Here is a 15,205-nt window from a genome sequence, read left to right on the forward strand (position 1 = left end):
GCTGCTCCTCTCCTGCCTCCTCACGGAGCCGGGGACTGCCGGGAAGAGCTGGGCTGGGGCAGCGCCGACTGATCCTGGCCAGCAGCCCCATCCCCTTCCAGCAGTCCTGGCATCTGCCCAGAGTTCGCTGCAGAAGCTGCCCCCTCCCATGGGACACGGAGGGGTTAAGCCAGCTCTGCTGTGACCAGCAGATTCCGATGGCTGCAGGGGCACTGGGGGTGACCCAGGAGTGTGAGTTCCTCTCCTCCCAGCCCTGGGATCTTTCCCATGGGATGTGTGCCTTTAAGTTATTTTTAACCTGCTGGGCTGAGCATGGAGTTTCTGCCTTAAAGGTGCAGTTTGCAGGGACTTTGGGGAGCTGTGTCCAGCCTGGCCATGTGCCTTGGAGCCCCGTGGGGTTTAGGGAGGAATCAGCCCAGCTGATTCCTGAAAGTTTGAGGGGTTTTGGGTTTTTATTACTTTGCACTAGTCATCTCCTGCTGTGGGCTGAGGTGGGGGGGGGGTGTGTGGTGGAAGGACCAACTGTTGTCACAGGAGCTGTCACCCTGACTTCCCCAGCCCCCTGAATGCTGTGAGAGGGGATTGTCCTGCTGTGACCAAGGGGCTGCAGGTCCTGTGTGACCAAGGTGTGAGTGAGGGTGGGGTGTGGGCACTGCCCTCAGCACTGTTTCCCTTCCCCTGGCAGATTCCATGTTGCATCTTGTTGAATAAATTTGGATGAATGAGAAAATGTGGCAGTGGTGTGTCTGTGCTTCCTGATGCCCCCAGGAGGGCACGTAAGGGTTTGGGGCTGAGGAAGGGGGAAATGTTGTGCTGTGAGGGTGATGGGTCCAGGGTGAAGGGGAAAGTGGATGCCCAGTCGTGCTGTGGATGCCACGCACCCACTGAAAGCACAGCCCTCCCTGCTGTGGCCTCCTGTCCCCTGAGCCCGGCCTTCATTCAGGGTTTTGACAGAACTGTCACGTCCCAGGCTCATGGTGGCCCAAAGCAGAGCTCAGCACCTCTCCTTCCACTGCAGATAAACGCAGCAGAGGCCACGGAGCTGCTCGTGGCTGCATAATAGGTGGAAATGAACCACAGATAAAGGCACACAATGTGGCTGGGGCTGTTGTTCAGCTCCCCAGCCACACCAGGCCAGAGCAGAGCCTGCTCTTGTCGAGGGCCTCTCCAGTGAGGGTGGGACAGGCTAAAAATACCCTGGAGAAAATGAAATATGGGTGATACGGGGCAGTATCGCTGCCATCGGCCGCTGGAGGAAATGAGGAGGGAGGCACCCAGCGGTGCTGCCCTTGGGCTGGCAGCTGAGCCCACCCTGGGCTTCCTCCCTGCTGGGGACAAGGGGGGATGAAACCCCCTGGGGTGGGGGTCTGGGCACACCACCAGCTCCCAGCTCTTCCCTGTGCCCTGCTGGAGGATGCTGGGGTAGATCCACTGTGGAAGGACCCTGCTCTGCTCTCTCTGTCTCTGGAGGGACCCTGCCTTGCTCCCACTGTTGCCCAGCTGGGACCTCCCAGGCCACTCCAGCACAATGTGGGGCCCCATCCCAGTGCTCCCCAGGAATCAGCAGAGCCCTGCAGCTCTGTGGGGAGCAGCTCAGTGTGCTGGGTGAGGAGGAAGCACAGAGCAGCCGTGCCGTGTTTACCCACCACAGTGTCCCCGGCTCACCTCCCCTCTCCTGGGCTCCTATTTTTATTGGCACTGGGGAGCATCACACTTTTCCGAGTGACCCAGAAGATGGAAAACAAGATGGCTGAGACCCTCCCCACCCCTTGCCTGGATAGCGCAGTGCCCAGGCGCTGCACAAACACAGCTCCGTGTCCCACTATTGTTCCCGTGTTGTCACAGAGTGCCTCGGGGCGGCTGCGGTGACCCCACGCCGCCGGGACGTGCTGCCAACAACAACAGCGAGGGGCTTGACCTGCGGGCCAGGCTGGGCAGGGGGCAGCAGCAGGGCTGGGGTTGGCAGCAGCTGCTCAGAAGGTGGGAGGGCAGCCCTTAGGCAAATAAAAGTTTGGAGCTGATAAGAGCCCGGGCTGGCCCTTGGCACAGCCCGGGGATGGGGACAGACAGTGGCCAGACAAGCCTTTCTCACACCTCCACTGGCCTTTCTCACACCTCCACACTCCCTCCTGAGCAAACAAGTCCCTCTGGTACCTTGTGGGAAGGGCACTCACTGCCCCAACACCCAGCCCTGGATGGTGATGCTGAGCCCCATGTTGGCACAGGCAGCCTGGGGGCTGCGGTGAGGGGCTCCCATGGGCACCCCCAGAGTTAAGAAACACTTTGAGGCTGTTCTGCCAGTCCTGGAAGGACCACACACTCCCCAGAACCCCAATTCCTGCTGGGGATGTTGGTCTAATACCAATTACAGTCCCCAGGAGCCTGGGGCCCCTCTGCAGGGAGGTTTTTGCCCTCCTCCCAGTTAGGACAAGTTGGTGCCAGGCACCCTGCTCAGCTCTGCCATGGCCTGGGACAGAGGGCTGTCCTGCCTGAAAGGCTCTGCCTGAGGTGCTGGCCAAGCACCAAGGAGTTTATTTTTAACCTTTCCCAGCATACAGCAAACAGCAAGTGTCTAAATCTGACCCAGCCAGGAAGAGCCGAGGTGGAAGCAGAATCAGCTGGGAAGGGCAGAGAGCTGGGCAGGAGGGTGCCAGGCAGGGCCACAGCGTGGCCACACTTGCCCACAGGGCCCTGTTTACACCCAGGTGTGTCCTCAGGGGGAGTGGCAGCACTCAGGAGCTTCCTCCTGGGCCAGGCACGGAGCCCTGACCCAGCATCCGTGCCCACCGTAGCCACTATTGGGGCAACCCCAAAGCAGGAATAATCCCCTGCCCTTTGCAGCCGCTGCCAACGGTGCACGGCGAAGGAAGAGCAAACCCCACGGAGCTCCCTTCCTCCCCTGGGTTATATTTAGCCCTCCTCTAGGGTCCCTCCATGCACGGGCATGGCAGACAATGCGGCCCAGTGTGAGAACTGCAGGAGGGAGGAAACGCTCTCAATAGCTGCATCCTGACATTGTCGCTCACCCCCAGCCGTTTCCTCGTGTGGAGGCACCAGGACTGCAGTGCCCAGCACCCTGTGCCCACCCTGGCATGGTTCCTAACCCTGCCAGCAGCTCAGGGCAGCATCCTGATTTAACGCCAGGCAAGAAGAGGCTGCTGCCTGCAGAGCCAAGGGCTTTTTGTGGCATGGGAAGATCCATGTGGCCTAAAAACAAGGACCCACAGTGGTCCTGGAGTGCTGGGGATAGGGAATCAACCCTGAGCTGTACCTGCAGGAAGAGCCAGTGCAGGGAGAAGGGAACAGTTCCACTGTAGTTGCACCCAGCTATGGCTTGAGGGAAGTGATTTGGTGTAGAGCAGAGCTGCTCCTCTCCCACGGCAATTCAGGGCTTTTTCTGGCCATAGAAGGAGCCACCAGGAGCAGCATGGAGGGACCATAGCAGGAAGCGAGACGTGGAGGCTGGGAGAGACTTGGCTGCTCTCAGGAAAAGGGCAAAACCAGAGCCTGGGAAAAGCCTGGGCTGGGAGAGAGCAGGAGTCTCCAGGGGCTGTGGGAGACACGCTGAGGGGATGTGCTATTTGCTCTCCAGCACAGCAGGGTGAGCACCCGCCGTGTCCCAGGGCTGTGGGGACACTGTGCATGTCCTGGGGCTGTGGGGACACCGTGCATGTCCCAGGGCCGTGGGGACACCGTGCATGCCCTGGGGCTGTGGGGACACCAGGCATGTCCTGGGGCTGTGGGGACACCATGCATGTCCTGGGGCTGTGGGGACACTGTGCATGTCCTGGGGCTGTGGGTACACTGTGCATGTCCCAGGGCTGTGGGGACACCGTGCATGTCCCAGGGCCGTGGGGACACCGTGCATGCCCTGGGCTGTGGGGACACCATGCATGTCTCAGGGCTGTGGGGACACCGTGCATGTCCTGGAGCCATGGGGACACCATGCATGTCTCAGGGCTGTGGGGACACTGTGCATGTCCTGGGGCTGTGGGGACACCGTGCATGTCCCAGGGCCGCGGGGACACCGTGCATGTCCTGGGGCTGTGGGGACACCGTGCATGTCCTGGGCTGTGGGGACACCGTGCATGTCCCAGGGTCACCCCACTGTGGGCAGGTCCAGGTGTCCTGGGGTCACTGCACTGCACCAGGATGGGACATCAGAGTCTGGGTCCCTCCCAGCCCCTGCTCCCCCCGCCAGCTCCCACCCTGCTCCTCTCCTCCCAAAGCTTCAGCACTCCAGGCCTTGCAGGAAGGGCCCAGATGGCCTTGGGCCATCCCCGTGCCAGCACAGGGTCACCTCATCCCAGCCCTGCACAGCTGGAGCATCCCTGCTCTGATCTAACTGGACATCCAGAGCTCCATCCAGGTGGGCCAGGGGGATGTCATTGTCCCCCTGACACAGCAGCTGTCCCAGGCCCCTCAGTGAGCTGGGGCACAGCTCGCTCCCAGCATCCTGCCTGCAGAAACCACCACCTGCTCCTCTCTGCTTGTGATGGATTGCAGGAGCAATGCAGCACCTGGGCAGGACAGAGGGTGCATCAGGAAGCTGCAGCTGCCCTCAGGCCATGCCAAGGGCACTGCAGTCAGCCTGACCCCCTGTGAGCCTGGGGCACAGGCTGGGCTAGGACCAGGTGTACTTGTGTACTTCAACCCCTGATCCATGGCACTGTGCAGTTACAGCCAGCCCTGGATGCAGGAACATCCCTGAAGCTGGACAAGCCTGGGATGATGCCCTCAAACCAAACATTGCCCTGCTGGCCAGGCGTGGGACTCCTTGCCCGGGGACAGGCTGACTGCAGGCAGGGCTTCCACAGCAGTGCCAAGCTGTGCCATGCTGCAAACAGCTGGATCACAAACTCCCTGCACTAGACCTGTGAGAACTCAAAATGTCCCTCAGACATTTTTGGAGGTTCCAGGCCCAGGTCAGAAGCATTTGAGACCCTGGCAGGCAGCTGGAAACAGCTGTGATTTTGGGTTTGAGCCATGGAATGATTTACCAACCTTGCAGGAAGAGCAAGAAGTCACAAAAGTTTAGATATTATAGTAGAAGTAGTCACAAAGTAGAGGGAAGAATTTTTGAGTGCTGTACAGGGGGGGTTTGGTTTTGTACATGGGGGTCAGAGGGTTTAAGATGGATTTGGGATTTGGGCCTGCCCTGTCCTCCCTCTTTCTCCTTCCTCACCTCCATGTTCTTGGTGATGTTGGCACTCACAGGTTGGTTTAGAGTAGAAAAGCACCATTTAATATAGGTAATAGGCATTGGGAAAAACTGTAAACATGTAACACATAATGTACCATATAAAAGATAGAAAAGCACCATTTAATATAGGTAATAGGCATTGGGAAAAACTGTAACCATGTAACACGTAATGTACATATAAAAGAGAGCAGCAGCCCTGGGCAGGAGAGAAGAAGCAGTCGGGGTCAGAGAGGATGTCAGGGTGTGTGTGTGCCTCTGCCTGAGCTGTGAGCAAACCACAGCAGCCCCAGGAGAAAATCTTTTAGATAACTTGCAATAAACTGCCTTGAGACCAAACAACAGAGACTGCTGAGTTTTCTTTGGAAGCTCGGGTTGGAGGGGTAGTTTCTCCACCACACGAAGCCACCCCACATCCTAGGGTGGTCTTCGACAAGACCGAGCATTTGCAGGTGAATGGCTGAGTGCAGGCTTGGGAGGGCAGGGTTTTACCATAGTGATTTATTCAGCAAAGCTTCCTCTGGCTCTTGGTGAGCCGCCGTGGCTGCTCGCCCTAGCCCTGAGAGCTGCCTGCTCCTATTCTTGTCCCGCCAGCACTTCCCAAGCGGCACATTGTTGGGATTCAATGGGAGGAAGGGTGGGTTTACAGCACTGAAGGCTTAGGAGAAAGGCAACGGCTCTGGGAAGCAATTTCACCCCTGTCCCAGCGCCTGCGGGAATGCACAGACCTGCAGCAGTGATGGACAGGAGTCCCAGACAGATGGAAAACAGCTGGAAGTGCCACGGGCAGGGATGGCAGCAGGGCAGGGGATGGCAGCAGGGCAGGGATGGAAGCAGGGCAGGGATGGCAGCAGGACATGGATGGCAGCAGGGCAGGGGATGGCAGCAGGGCAGGGGATGGAAGCAGGGCAGGGGATGGAAGCAGGGCAGGGATGGAAGCAGGGCAGGGGATGGAAGCAGGGCAGGGGATGGCAGCAGGGCAGGGATGGCAGCCAGGTGCCATCAATGCCCAGGCTGTCACTATCAGGGCTCGGTCCTTCCCCGGGGCATCACTCCAGCTCTGTGCTGCAGCAGCCTCCCAGAATGACACTGCATGGGGCTGGGGCAGGATGTGGGGCACAGGGGCCCCCCAGAAGCCGATTGTGCCCTGGGAACGAGGGGATCAATGGGCTGTAAACAGCCGGGGGAGCCGCTCCGGCGCGGGGCGAACAAAGACATTTCATTGACAGCTTCCGAGCTGGTCCCAGCTGGGAGAAGGAACTGGACCATTCCCACCCCAGCACACAATAGGGAACAGCCGTCACCCCACAGCCCGGCTGGGAAAGCAGGAGACAAAGGGGAAGGGGCTACGGGGACACCGTGCTGGGCATTGTGAGCCCCAGAGCAGGAGGTGGCAGCGAGACAGGGCTGGGCCAGGCTCTAAATGACACCCAGGCTCCTCCTGCTCCTTCTCCCGAGGCTCAGCTGCCCTCGCAGCAAAGGTCAGAGTGTTCCTGGCAGTGCCGGGCCATGAGCCCAGCCGAGGGCAGCAGAACAGGCCAGGACAGCAGCTCGGGCAGCACACAGAGCCGGGAGCATGGCAGTAAAGCTGTCAGCGGGGCAGGAATGGCCCTGGCCGGGGCGCAGCACAGCACAGTGTGAACGCTGACTGCCTGCTGACCTCAGCACCGCACCGGGCACGGCAGATTTATCGTCCCCGGGAGGGGAAGGCCGGGCCGGGGCTGAGCTGGGGCTGAGCCGGGGCCTTGCTCAGGCACCACGGGAAAAAACAAACCGGGAGGCAGCGATAACCCCGGCCCTGGCCCTGTTCAGGCAGCTCTGGCTGGGGTTTGTCCCTGCTGTGCCAGCACCTGAGGGGACACCAGCCACTAGCGCCCAGTGCCTGCTGCCAGCCTCTCCCTGCTCAGCACCCCAGTGGGACCCCTGTCCCCTGGGACCCCACCCTATGTTGTCACAGCCCTTCTCCTCGAGATAAAGAGCTCAAACGGAAGCAGATGACGCAGCTGGGGGAGCTGGGAGGGAGGCACAGGCTGGGAATTTGGTGCCTCCTCCTCCTTCCTGCCCACCACGCTGCTGCCAGGCCTGGAGGGCAGTGCCCGGCCAGGGCCAGCAATGGCATTTGTCCCACTGCAGCAGTTGCTTCTTGAACACACAGGGAGCAGCGACATGCCCTGAGACAGGGCTGGGGCTGTGCTGATGCAGGACACACAGAGGCCCGAGGACTGACAGAAGTTTATTGTGCAGAGGGCAGTGATCTCCCCATTCCCAACACATCGCCATGCTGAGAGCACCACAACAAGGAGGACCGAGACTTTCACCTCCCCCTGTCACCATTCCTGGGAGGGATGATGCAGAGGGGGGGTCCCCAGAGAGCTCCATGGCTGCTGTAGCACATTGTGGTGTGGGGTTCATCAAGAGCCACAGGGGATATAAAAGCAGGGCAGCAGTTCTTCCTGTCACTGGCGGCCAGCCTGACCCCATCCCACGGCACTCAGGTCCAAACTTCTACTTTCACACCACGGAAGAAATCAAACCTGAGGAGACACAGATGGAAGCAGGCCGAGAGTGTTTGGTGGTGCAGGAGGCAGGCCGGGCGAGAGCTGAGCAGGTTTCCACTCGCTCCATCTGCACACACGGCTCCCTGCCCGCTCTGCCACCCAGCTCTGGGTACCTCCAGCAAATCCGTGGGCTGCCAAAGCTGACCCTCCGCAGGGTCCGCGGGGTGAGGAGCAGCAGGTGGAAACAGCGCAGGTGGCAGGGAGTCCCCAGCAACCTCTCCAGGGCACGGAATTTGCCCGAATCTCCCTTTATTAACTCTTCTCGGGCCGGTTCCTGTTGAGCACGGCCCGAGGGGCGAACTCCAGCTTGTCCTTCAGGCTCACCACCTTGGTCAGGTCCTCGCCCACGATCTCCTGCAGCTTGCGGTCCTCCCGCTGCTCCGAGATGCTCTTCTCCTCCTGGGCCGTGGGCGGGGGCTCCCCGCGCAGGAGCCGCTCCAGCTGGGAGCCCACCAGCCCCACCACGAAGGCCACCGGGAAGGTGACGTACGGGGCCTTGGAGCGCACGGCCGCCCACAGCACGGACCACATGCCTGCGGGGCGGGCACCGGCCGGGCCGAGCAGCGGCCGCAGGAATGGGGACCCCCGCCCCGCCCGGCCCCGGCCCCGGCCCCGGCCCCGGCCCCGGCCCCGGCCCCGGCCCCGCCCGTTCCGGTCACGGCCGCGAGGGGGCGGCGGGGCGGAGCTGCCCCCTGGCGGACAGCGAGGGAAGCGCAGCGCTGGAGGAGCGACCGCGGCTGGGGACACGGGGAGGGACAGAGGGGGGGACACTGGGGGGACATGGGACATGGGAGGGACACGGGGACACGGGGGACACGTTGGGGACACGGGGGGACAGAGGGGACACGGGGGGACAGAGGGAGGACACGGGGGGACAGAGGGGGGACACGGGGGGACAGAGGGGGGACACGGGGGGACAGAGGGGGGGACATTGGGGGGACATGGGACACGGGGGACACGGCAGGGAGACGGGGACACGGGGGGGCCAAGGGAGGGACACAGAAGGGGGAATCATGGGGGGCACGGGGGGGAAATTGTGGGGACACGGGAGGAACACGGGAGGACAAGGCCGGGACACGGGGGACACAGAAGGGGGAATGATGGGGGACACGGGGGGGACACGGGGGGGACACGGGGGGACACGGGGGGGACACGGGGAGGACAGAGGGGACACGGGGAGACACGGGAGGGGACAGAGGGGGACACGGGGGGACACGGGGGCGACACGGGAGGGGACAGAGGGGGACAGAGTGGGACACGGGGGGACAGAGGGGACACGGGGGACAGAGGGAGGACACGGGGGGACAGAGGGGGGGACACGGGGGGATAGAGGGGGCGACACGGGGAAGACACAGGAGGGACACGGGGGCGACACGGAGGGACACGGGAAGGAGACGGGAGTGACACAGGAGGGGGAATCATGGGGGACACGGGGGAGACACGGAGGGGACAGAGGGGGACATGGGGGGGACATGGGGGACACGGGCAGGACACGGGGAGGACATTGGTGGGGACACGGGGGGACAGAGGGGGGACACGGGGGAGCACGGAGGGGAGCGTGGAGGGGACACGAGGGGGAGTTATCAGGAGAGACAGGAGGAATGCACGGGAGAGGACAAGGGGGGACATGGAGGGGAGTCACGCGGGGGAGCTCACAGAGAGACACCCGCAGTGGTGTTCTGGAGGGGTGTCACGGGGGGAGAGCCATGGGGAGAGACCCCCGGAGGTGTCACGGGAGGAGAGCCATGGGGAGAGACCCCCGGAGGTGTCACGGGGGGAGCCACGGGGAAATACCCCCGGAGGTATCACGGGGGACAAAGCCACGGGGAGAGACCCCCGGAGGTGTCACGGGGGACAAAGCCACGGGGAGACACCCCCGGGGGTGCCACGGGGGGAGAGTCACGGGGAGACACTCCCGGAGGTGTCACGGGGGACAAAGCCACGGGGAGAGAGCCCCGGAGGTGTCACGGGGGGAGCCATGGGGAGACACCCACAGGGCGAGACCCCCGGGGAGAGTCACGGGGTGTCGCCCACCGGGAGACACCCAGGGAGAGTCACAGGAGGAGTCCCACGGGAGACTCAGGGAGGATTCAGAGGCACGCAAGAGTCACAGAGGGTGTCTTGGCGGAGAGAGCCACCGGGAGATGTCATGCGGGAGTCACGAGGAGTGGCACAGAGAGACACCCACGCGGGTGTCACAGGGGAGACTCACGTGGGGAGTCACACGGGGAGAGAGACACCCACAGGAGGAGATCCATGGGGAGCGACTCAGAGGCAGAGACCCTGCTGGAAGAGACCCATGGGGAGACCCGTGGGCGGTTTCCGTGGGGGGATCCACGAGGAGATCTGCAAAAGCCCCTCTCCCGCCCCCCGGTCACCAAGTTCCCGCACCACACACCTGCATTTCCCACCCCACGGGCACGAAAGGATGGGAGACAGGTGAAAGGCGAGCCCGGTGCCGGCCATGTCCCCGCAGGGAAGTGGCCGCTGGCCCGGAGTAACCAAAGTCATCTTTATTAATTGCGGCGGTTCGTTACAATAAAAAGGGAGCCACGTGTCACGGTCACTGCACGGCGCTGGCCGGGGCGGGGGCCGGGGGCCCTTCCCAGGCACATCCCTAAATCCGGGGTGCAGGGGGAGCGGGGCGGGGAAGGGCTTTGGGTGGCTGAGTGGATGCTGCCGTCATGGAGGTGTTTAGCACCGACGGACCCCCAGGAGCGAGGGACCCCAGCGAGGCGTCCCCCGGCAGCCTCTGATCCCACCGCCCTGCCTGAGAGCCTGGGCGAGGTTTGGCCCCTCATTTTGGGAGCTACCTGGCACCCACTGGCCCTGCCCTGGGGGGTGGCTGGTGATGCTGCGTGGGGCTGCTGGCGCGGCAGAGTGAGGGACGTGGGTGGGGTTCTCCCCCCTCTGCCACCAAAAGGGACACGGAGGGGGACGGGAGGTTTGGAGAACGGGGTTAAGACAGGGATGAGGCAGATGCAGCCTCCTGCCCCACCACACTGCTCTGCCCTGGAGGGAGCCCTCCACCCTGTTCCTGGCTCTGTGCACAGTGATGGGGGAGCTGGGAACAGCCGCATCCCAGGGTGTCCCTTGGCTCTGAGAGGCACCAGGTAGGTGACAGCCCTGTCCTGGGGTGTCCCATCCTGCTGGGCTCCGAGAGCTCCGGGGGAAGGGTGTCCCCCTGAGGGGGTCTCTAGCTCCACACTCACGGGACAGCTGCTGGCGTGTCCGCACTCCTGTCCCACCCACGGGTGCCAAGCCCAGTGTGATCCTTGTCACTGCAGGTGGGCTCGCTGGGGGAGCATCTCCCACCTGCAGCAAGGCACAGGGGGGACTATTGCCTGTCCCTGGCTAGTGCCACATTGCAGAGGTGCTCCTGGACTGCAGGCTGGCAGGAGGGAATGTCGGACAGATGAGGGATGGACTGAGGGGAAGGAGGGGCTGAGCGGGAAGGGGAGAAGCGCGTGGCGATGCTCCGTGCGAGGGAAGCGGGGCGGCTCGCCGTGACCGGGGGCTTCTGCTGCTCTGGCCCGTCCCACCAGGCAGGACACAGCGCTGGTCACGTGTAGTTTCTGGTTTATTCCTTGGGTTATATTTATATATGTATATAGGGGAGGGAGCCCTGGGTCCCCACGGCACCTGAGCCGCAGGCGGGGGGAGCAGCGAGGGGACCCCTTTGTCCCCAGCACGTCCCAAAGCCTCGGCAGGGCTGGGCTGGGGGGCTGTGGCTGGGCAGGGGCTGGGGGCCCGTCCCCGCCACACGCCAGGGGATTGCACTGAGTACAGAGAGGCGGGGGGGCCTGCCTGCAGCCCCCTCCCCTCCAGCCCGGCGGGGCCGGCTGCTGAAGGTCACCTCTCTCCGGGTTGGGATGCAGGGCCGGGTGTGCAGAAGGGCTGGGGGAGTGGGAAGGGGACAGAAAGCTGGGACACAGCCCCAGGGAGGGCAGAGGGAGGGAGGGTGAGCCCCGGACCCCAGGAGAGGCTGGCAGGGGCATGCGGGCGGGGGTGGGGGGGCACGGGGACGGGGCAGAACCGGGCTTTGCGTTCAACCCGCCGTCGGATCCACGAAAGGGCTAAGATAGAAAAGAGAGAAGCTGTGAGTGGGGCCAAGAGCTGCCCCAGGGTGTCCCCGCGGCCCCCCATCACAGTGAGCTACGGCCGCGCCGTCCAGTCCGGGTAGAAAAGCGGAGGCTGCGGTCACAGCCGGGTCTGCGCCTCGGGGATGTAGATCTCGATGCTGTCCGCGCTCTCGGTGGCCGAGCTCTGGCGGAAGGAGGCGGCTCGCTTGGCTGCCAGGAGCCGCTTGCGGGCCTCCTGCCGCTGCCGGTCCACCGAGTCCAGGGAGCGCTCCTTCACCGGGTGCACCTTGGAGCGCGGCGGCTTCTTTGGTATCGGGGGAGGCACCTTCTTCTCCTCCTGCACAGACAACGGGGGCTTCAGGCTGGGAGCTCCCTGGAATGGGCATCCCAGCGGGCTCAAGCCATGGTGAGAGGCTCCACGGACCCTCCCACAGGTTGCAAGGCAGGGCTGCACATCCCTTTATCCATCACGTTCCAAGCCCCTGCCTGGCCCTTTGCTGGGATATATCAGTGGGAGAACAGCCCTTCTCTAGCCTCACCTTTTCCCAGCTCTGTTTTTGAAGGGTTTGCTAAAAGCAGTCACCAGTGAGAGCCCAGCAGTGGTTTGGGTGCAGACATGCTTGGGGATGAGGAGGGAGGGAGAGGTGACAGGTACAAGTGCCAGTAGCACAGCCCTGCCCTTACCTTGGGCTCCATAATCTTCCACCCATTGGCCTTGAGCTGCTGGAGCTCCCCAAACTTCATGCTGACATCCTCAATGGAGAGCTGCAGGAGGTCCCAGAAGCCAGCCAGGTCTTGGAAGGTGGGCACGGGGAATGCGTTGGGATCCTGTGGGGACAGAAGGACAGAGTGCCATCCTCATCCATCAGTGTGATGTTGGCCCCTGTGCTGGGGGCTCTATGTCCAGCTGTCCTCCATGGTGCTCCATAGTCACTGGCTGAGAGTATGAGACACCCCCTCCCCACCACAGCTGCCCCCTGGCAGCGCTGCCCACACTCACCATGTTCTGCTGGCAGAGGCGGTAGAACTGCTGCACCTTCTGGGACATGAGGAGCTGGGCACTGCCCACCGCGCTCCGGATCTTCTCCAGGACTGGGGAGGAGAGCAAACGGTCACAGGCAGCTCAGAGCCCTCCAACACATGGTGTCTCTCCTCTCCTTCCCATCTCTCTAGCCCCAGAGGTTTTCCCGGTGTTCCCTGCCCTCACCCAACCTCTGTAGCCTTGGCAGGGAAGATGCTCCAAGGTGGGAGCGCTGCAGGACAATGACTGTGCCCTGCCCAGCTCTGCAGGATCCCCAGCCCCTCTCTCTGCTGTGGCACCCCACCCGACTCACTCTCCTCGGGCAGGTCATAGTCCTCCGCCTCCCTCTCCATCTGCTGGCACCAGCCCTCCATCTTCTCCACCTCTGCCTGCAGCAGTTTGATGAACCACTCGCCGTCGCGGTGGCACGGGGAGGCGCGGCCGGAGTCAGGGAGGCTGCGGGAGCCCCGCTCTATCCAGGCGTCCCGCCGGGGCACCTCCACCGTGTCGTACTGCAGCTGGTAATCCTCGCGGTACGCCCACTGCCCCTGCGTGTGCACCGTCTTGTACACGGCGTACTGCCGGCCCGACTCGGGCTCCGAGGAGTGCCGCTGGAAGGGCCGCCCGAACTGCAGGGCTTTGTCCTCGGTGGCCACGGCCAGGCCGGTGAAGCCCTCGAGCTCCAGGTCCGCCTGCACGCCCGCGGTCACGCTGTTGGAGCGCTTGAAGCGCGCTCGCCTGCGGGGACAAGGAGAACGTGGGGACACTCGTGGCCAGCTGGGGTTGTCCTGTCCCCTCCGCCAGGTACCGCAGCAACAGGGGCAGGGCGAGGGGCACCCACGGGTAGGATGGAGCTGGGGATGCCGGGGTGGATCCCGGAGCATTCCGGGCTACAGGCGCAACCCTGAGCAGCTGCGATCTGCCAGTCCCTCATCTCCTCTGCTCTCAGCCTGTTTCCATGGCTACCAGCGCTGGACCGGGGATGGAGAGGAGCACCAGGCTGCACGAGCACAATGCCAGAGCTCCCCTCCCGCAGGCCGTGCAGGTTCTGGCACACCTGGCGTTCCCATCCCAGCCAAAATGTCATGGTTAGCTACAGAAATGCCCAAAGGTTCACCTGCACCTGGTGTGGGCTCAAAGCTAAGGGCTGAGCCCAGCAGAGCAGACCCAGCACGGGGCAGGAATAGGGCAGCCCCTTCCCTGGGCAGCAGAGAGGACAAAGGAAAGGCCAAATCCTGCTCCACGTGGGGGCAGCTAGCCTGGAATGGGCACGGTGCTGAGCTCTGGGGTTTCAGCCAGAGGGGAGAGGGAAAAGATGCTGTGGGGTAGTGGTGGTGTGCAGAGCTCAGGAAGCCCCCAGGAAGCCAATGCCTCAGTGCAGAGTGTGGCAGGTCTCAGCCCAGTCCAGCCATGTGGTACCTTTTGTCCTCCTCCACCTGCACCCCGATGGAGTGGAACTCCCTCTGGCTCCGGCTCTCCGTATCCGAGTCAGAGACGGCCTCAACCTGCCAAGGGGCAGAGGGAGAGAGCTGGAGGGCAGCTCCAGAAGGCAGCGTGGTGGCTCAGCATGGCCCACACCGCTCGGGCAGCCCGCAGGGAGGAGCGGAGCCCACCTGCACGCCGATGGAGGGACGCCACTTCCGCTGCCGAGCCAAGCTCCGCAGCTCCTCCCGGCCTGGGATGGCCTTGATGATGAGCGTGGAGGGCTTGGGAGCGGCGCGGGGCTGGACCGGGGGCAGGTCCAGGGCCACGGCCGTCACCTTGGAGCTCTCCAGGCTCTCGGCCGAGTTGCAGCGGGCCGCGGCATCTTTGGACCAGGCGGGGCTGCGGGCGACCTCGCTGGGCAGGTAGCTCTCGTGGGTGGACTCGGTGCTGCTCTGCGCCGTGACGGAGATGAGAGGTTTGGCTTTGGTTCCTGGAGGGATGGGAGGTGGAGCTTTTCTGTAACTGAAGGCTGTTGTGGGAGAGGCGCAGGATGAAAAGGCACGTGAAAACACAGACACTTGCTCATTTCCCGCCACGAACAGGGGCCCCGGGGAATGCTGCCCATCCCCTCCCACAGCACAGGGATCACAGCCCCACAGGGTTTGCCCCTCAGCTGGGTTAGATATGGGCTGGAGTTCAGCAGGGCTGTCTGATCAGTTTTTGGGATTGGAAAACACCCCAGAGCCACGCTGGCCACATTGCTGCAGCACCCAGCAAGGGGCAGAGATGAGGGCAGAAAGGGAGAGAAGGAGGGGATGGCAAATGGGTGCTGGGGACACAGATCAGCCCCCTGACTGGGACTGGGTGACAAGCTGGATGCTCACACCCTGTCCTGGGCCCTGTAGGGGTCGAGGGCCAT

At 63.2% G+C, this 15,205-nt stretch overlaps 2 protein-coding genes across 4 annotated transcripts in view; both read right to left on the minus strand.

The window, feature by feature from the left end:
- Positions 1–7,420: 7,420 nt before the first annotated feature.
- On the minus strand, positions 7,421–8,366 carry SMIM12 (small integral membrane protein 12). The gene is made up of 2 exons (XM_021554774.3): positions 7,872–8,366; positions 7,421–7,734 (listed from the first exon to the last, which is right to left on the minus strand). Exon 1 carries the CDS (start codon positions 8,287–8,289, stop codon positions 8,011–8,013), a length of 279 nt encoding a protein of 92 aa, XP_021410449.1. The 5' UTR covers positions 8,290–8,366; the 3' UTR covers positions 7,421–7,734; positions 7,872–8,010.
- A 1,832-nt stretch (positions 8,367–10,198) lies between these two features.
- DLGAP3 (DLG associated protein 3) overlaps positions 10,199–15,205 on the minus strand; it is a 28,220-nt gene continuing 23,213 nt past the window's right edge. For all 3 annotated transcript variants that reach the window (XM_021554798.2, XM_021554800.2, XM_021554797.2), the window contains exons 7-12: positions 14,475–14,815; positions 14,281–14,366; positions 13,175–13,599; positions 12,841–12,932; positions 12,525–12,668; positions 10,199–12,177 (exon numbers count right to left, since the gene is read on the minus strand). In XM_021554798.2, the coding sequence (XP_021410473.1) occupies positions 11,959–12,177; positions 12,525–12,668; positions 12,841–12,932; positions 13,175–13,599; positions 14,281–14,366; positions 14,475–14,815 (1,307 nt within the window). In that variant the 3' untranslated portion in view covers positions 10,199–11,958. The remainder of the gene's footprint in view (positions 12,178–12,524; positions 12,669–12,840; positions 12,933–13,174; positions 13,600–14,280; positions 14,367–14,474; positions 14,816–15,205) is intronic.

Source organism: Lonchura striata, chromosome 26 (assembly GCF_046129695.1).
Source record: "Lonchura striata isolate bLonStr1 chromosome 26, bLonStr1.mat, whole genome shotgun sequence".
In the NCBI taxonomy this organism is placed as follows: Eukaryota; Metazoa; Chordata; class Aves; order Passeriformes; family Estrildidae; genus Lonchura; species Lonchura striata.

Coding starts and splice junctions, on each gene's coding strand:
- SMIM12 (XM_021554774.3), bottom strand. CDS start 8,289: ATGTGGTCCGTGCTGTGGGCGGCCGTGCGCTCCAAGGCCCCGTACGTC.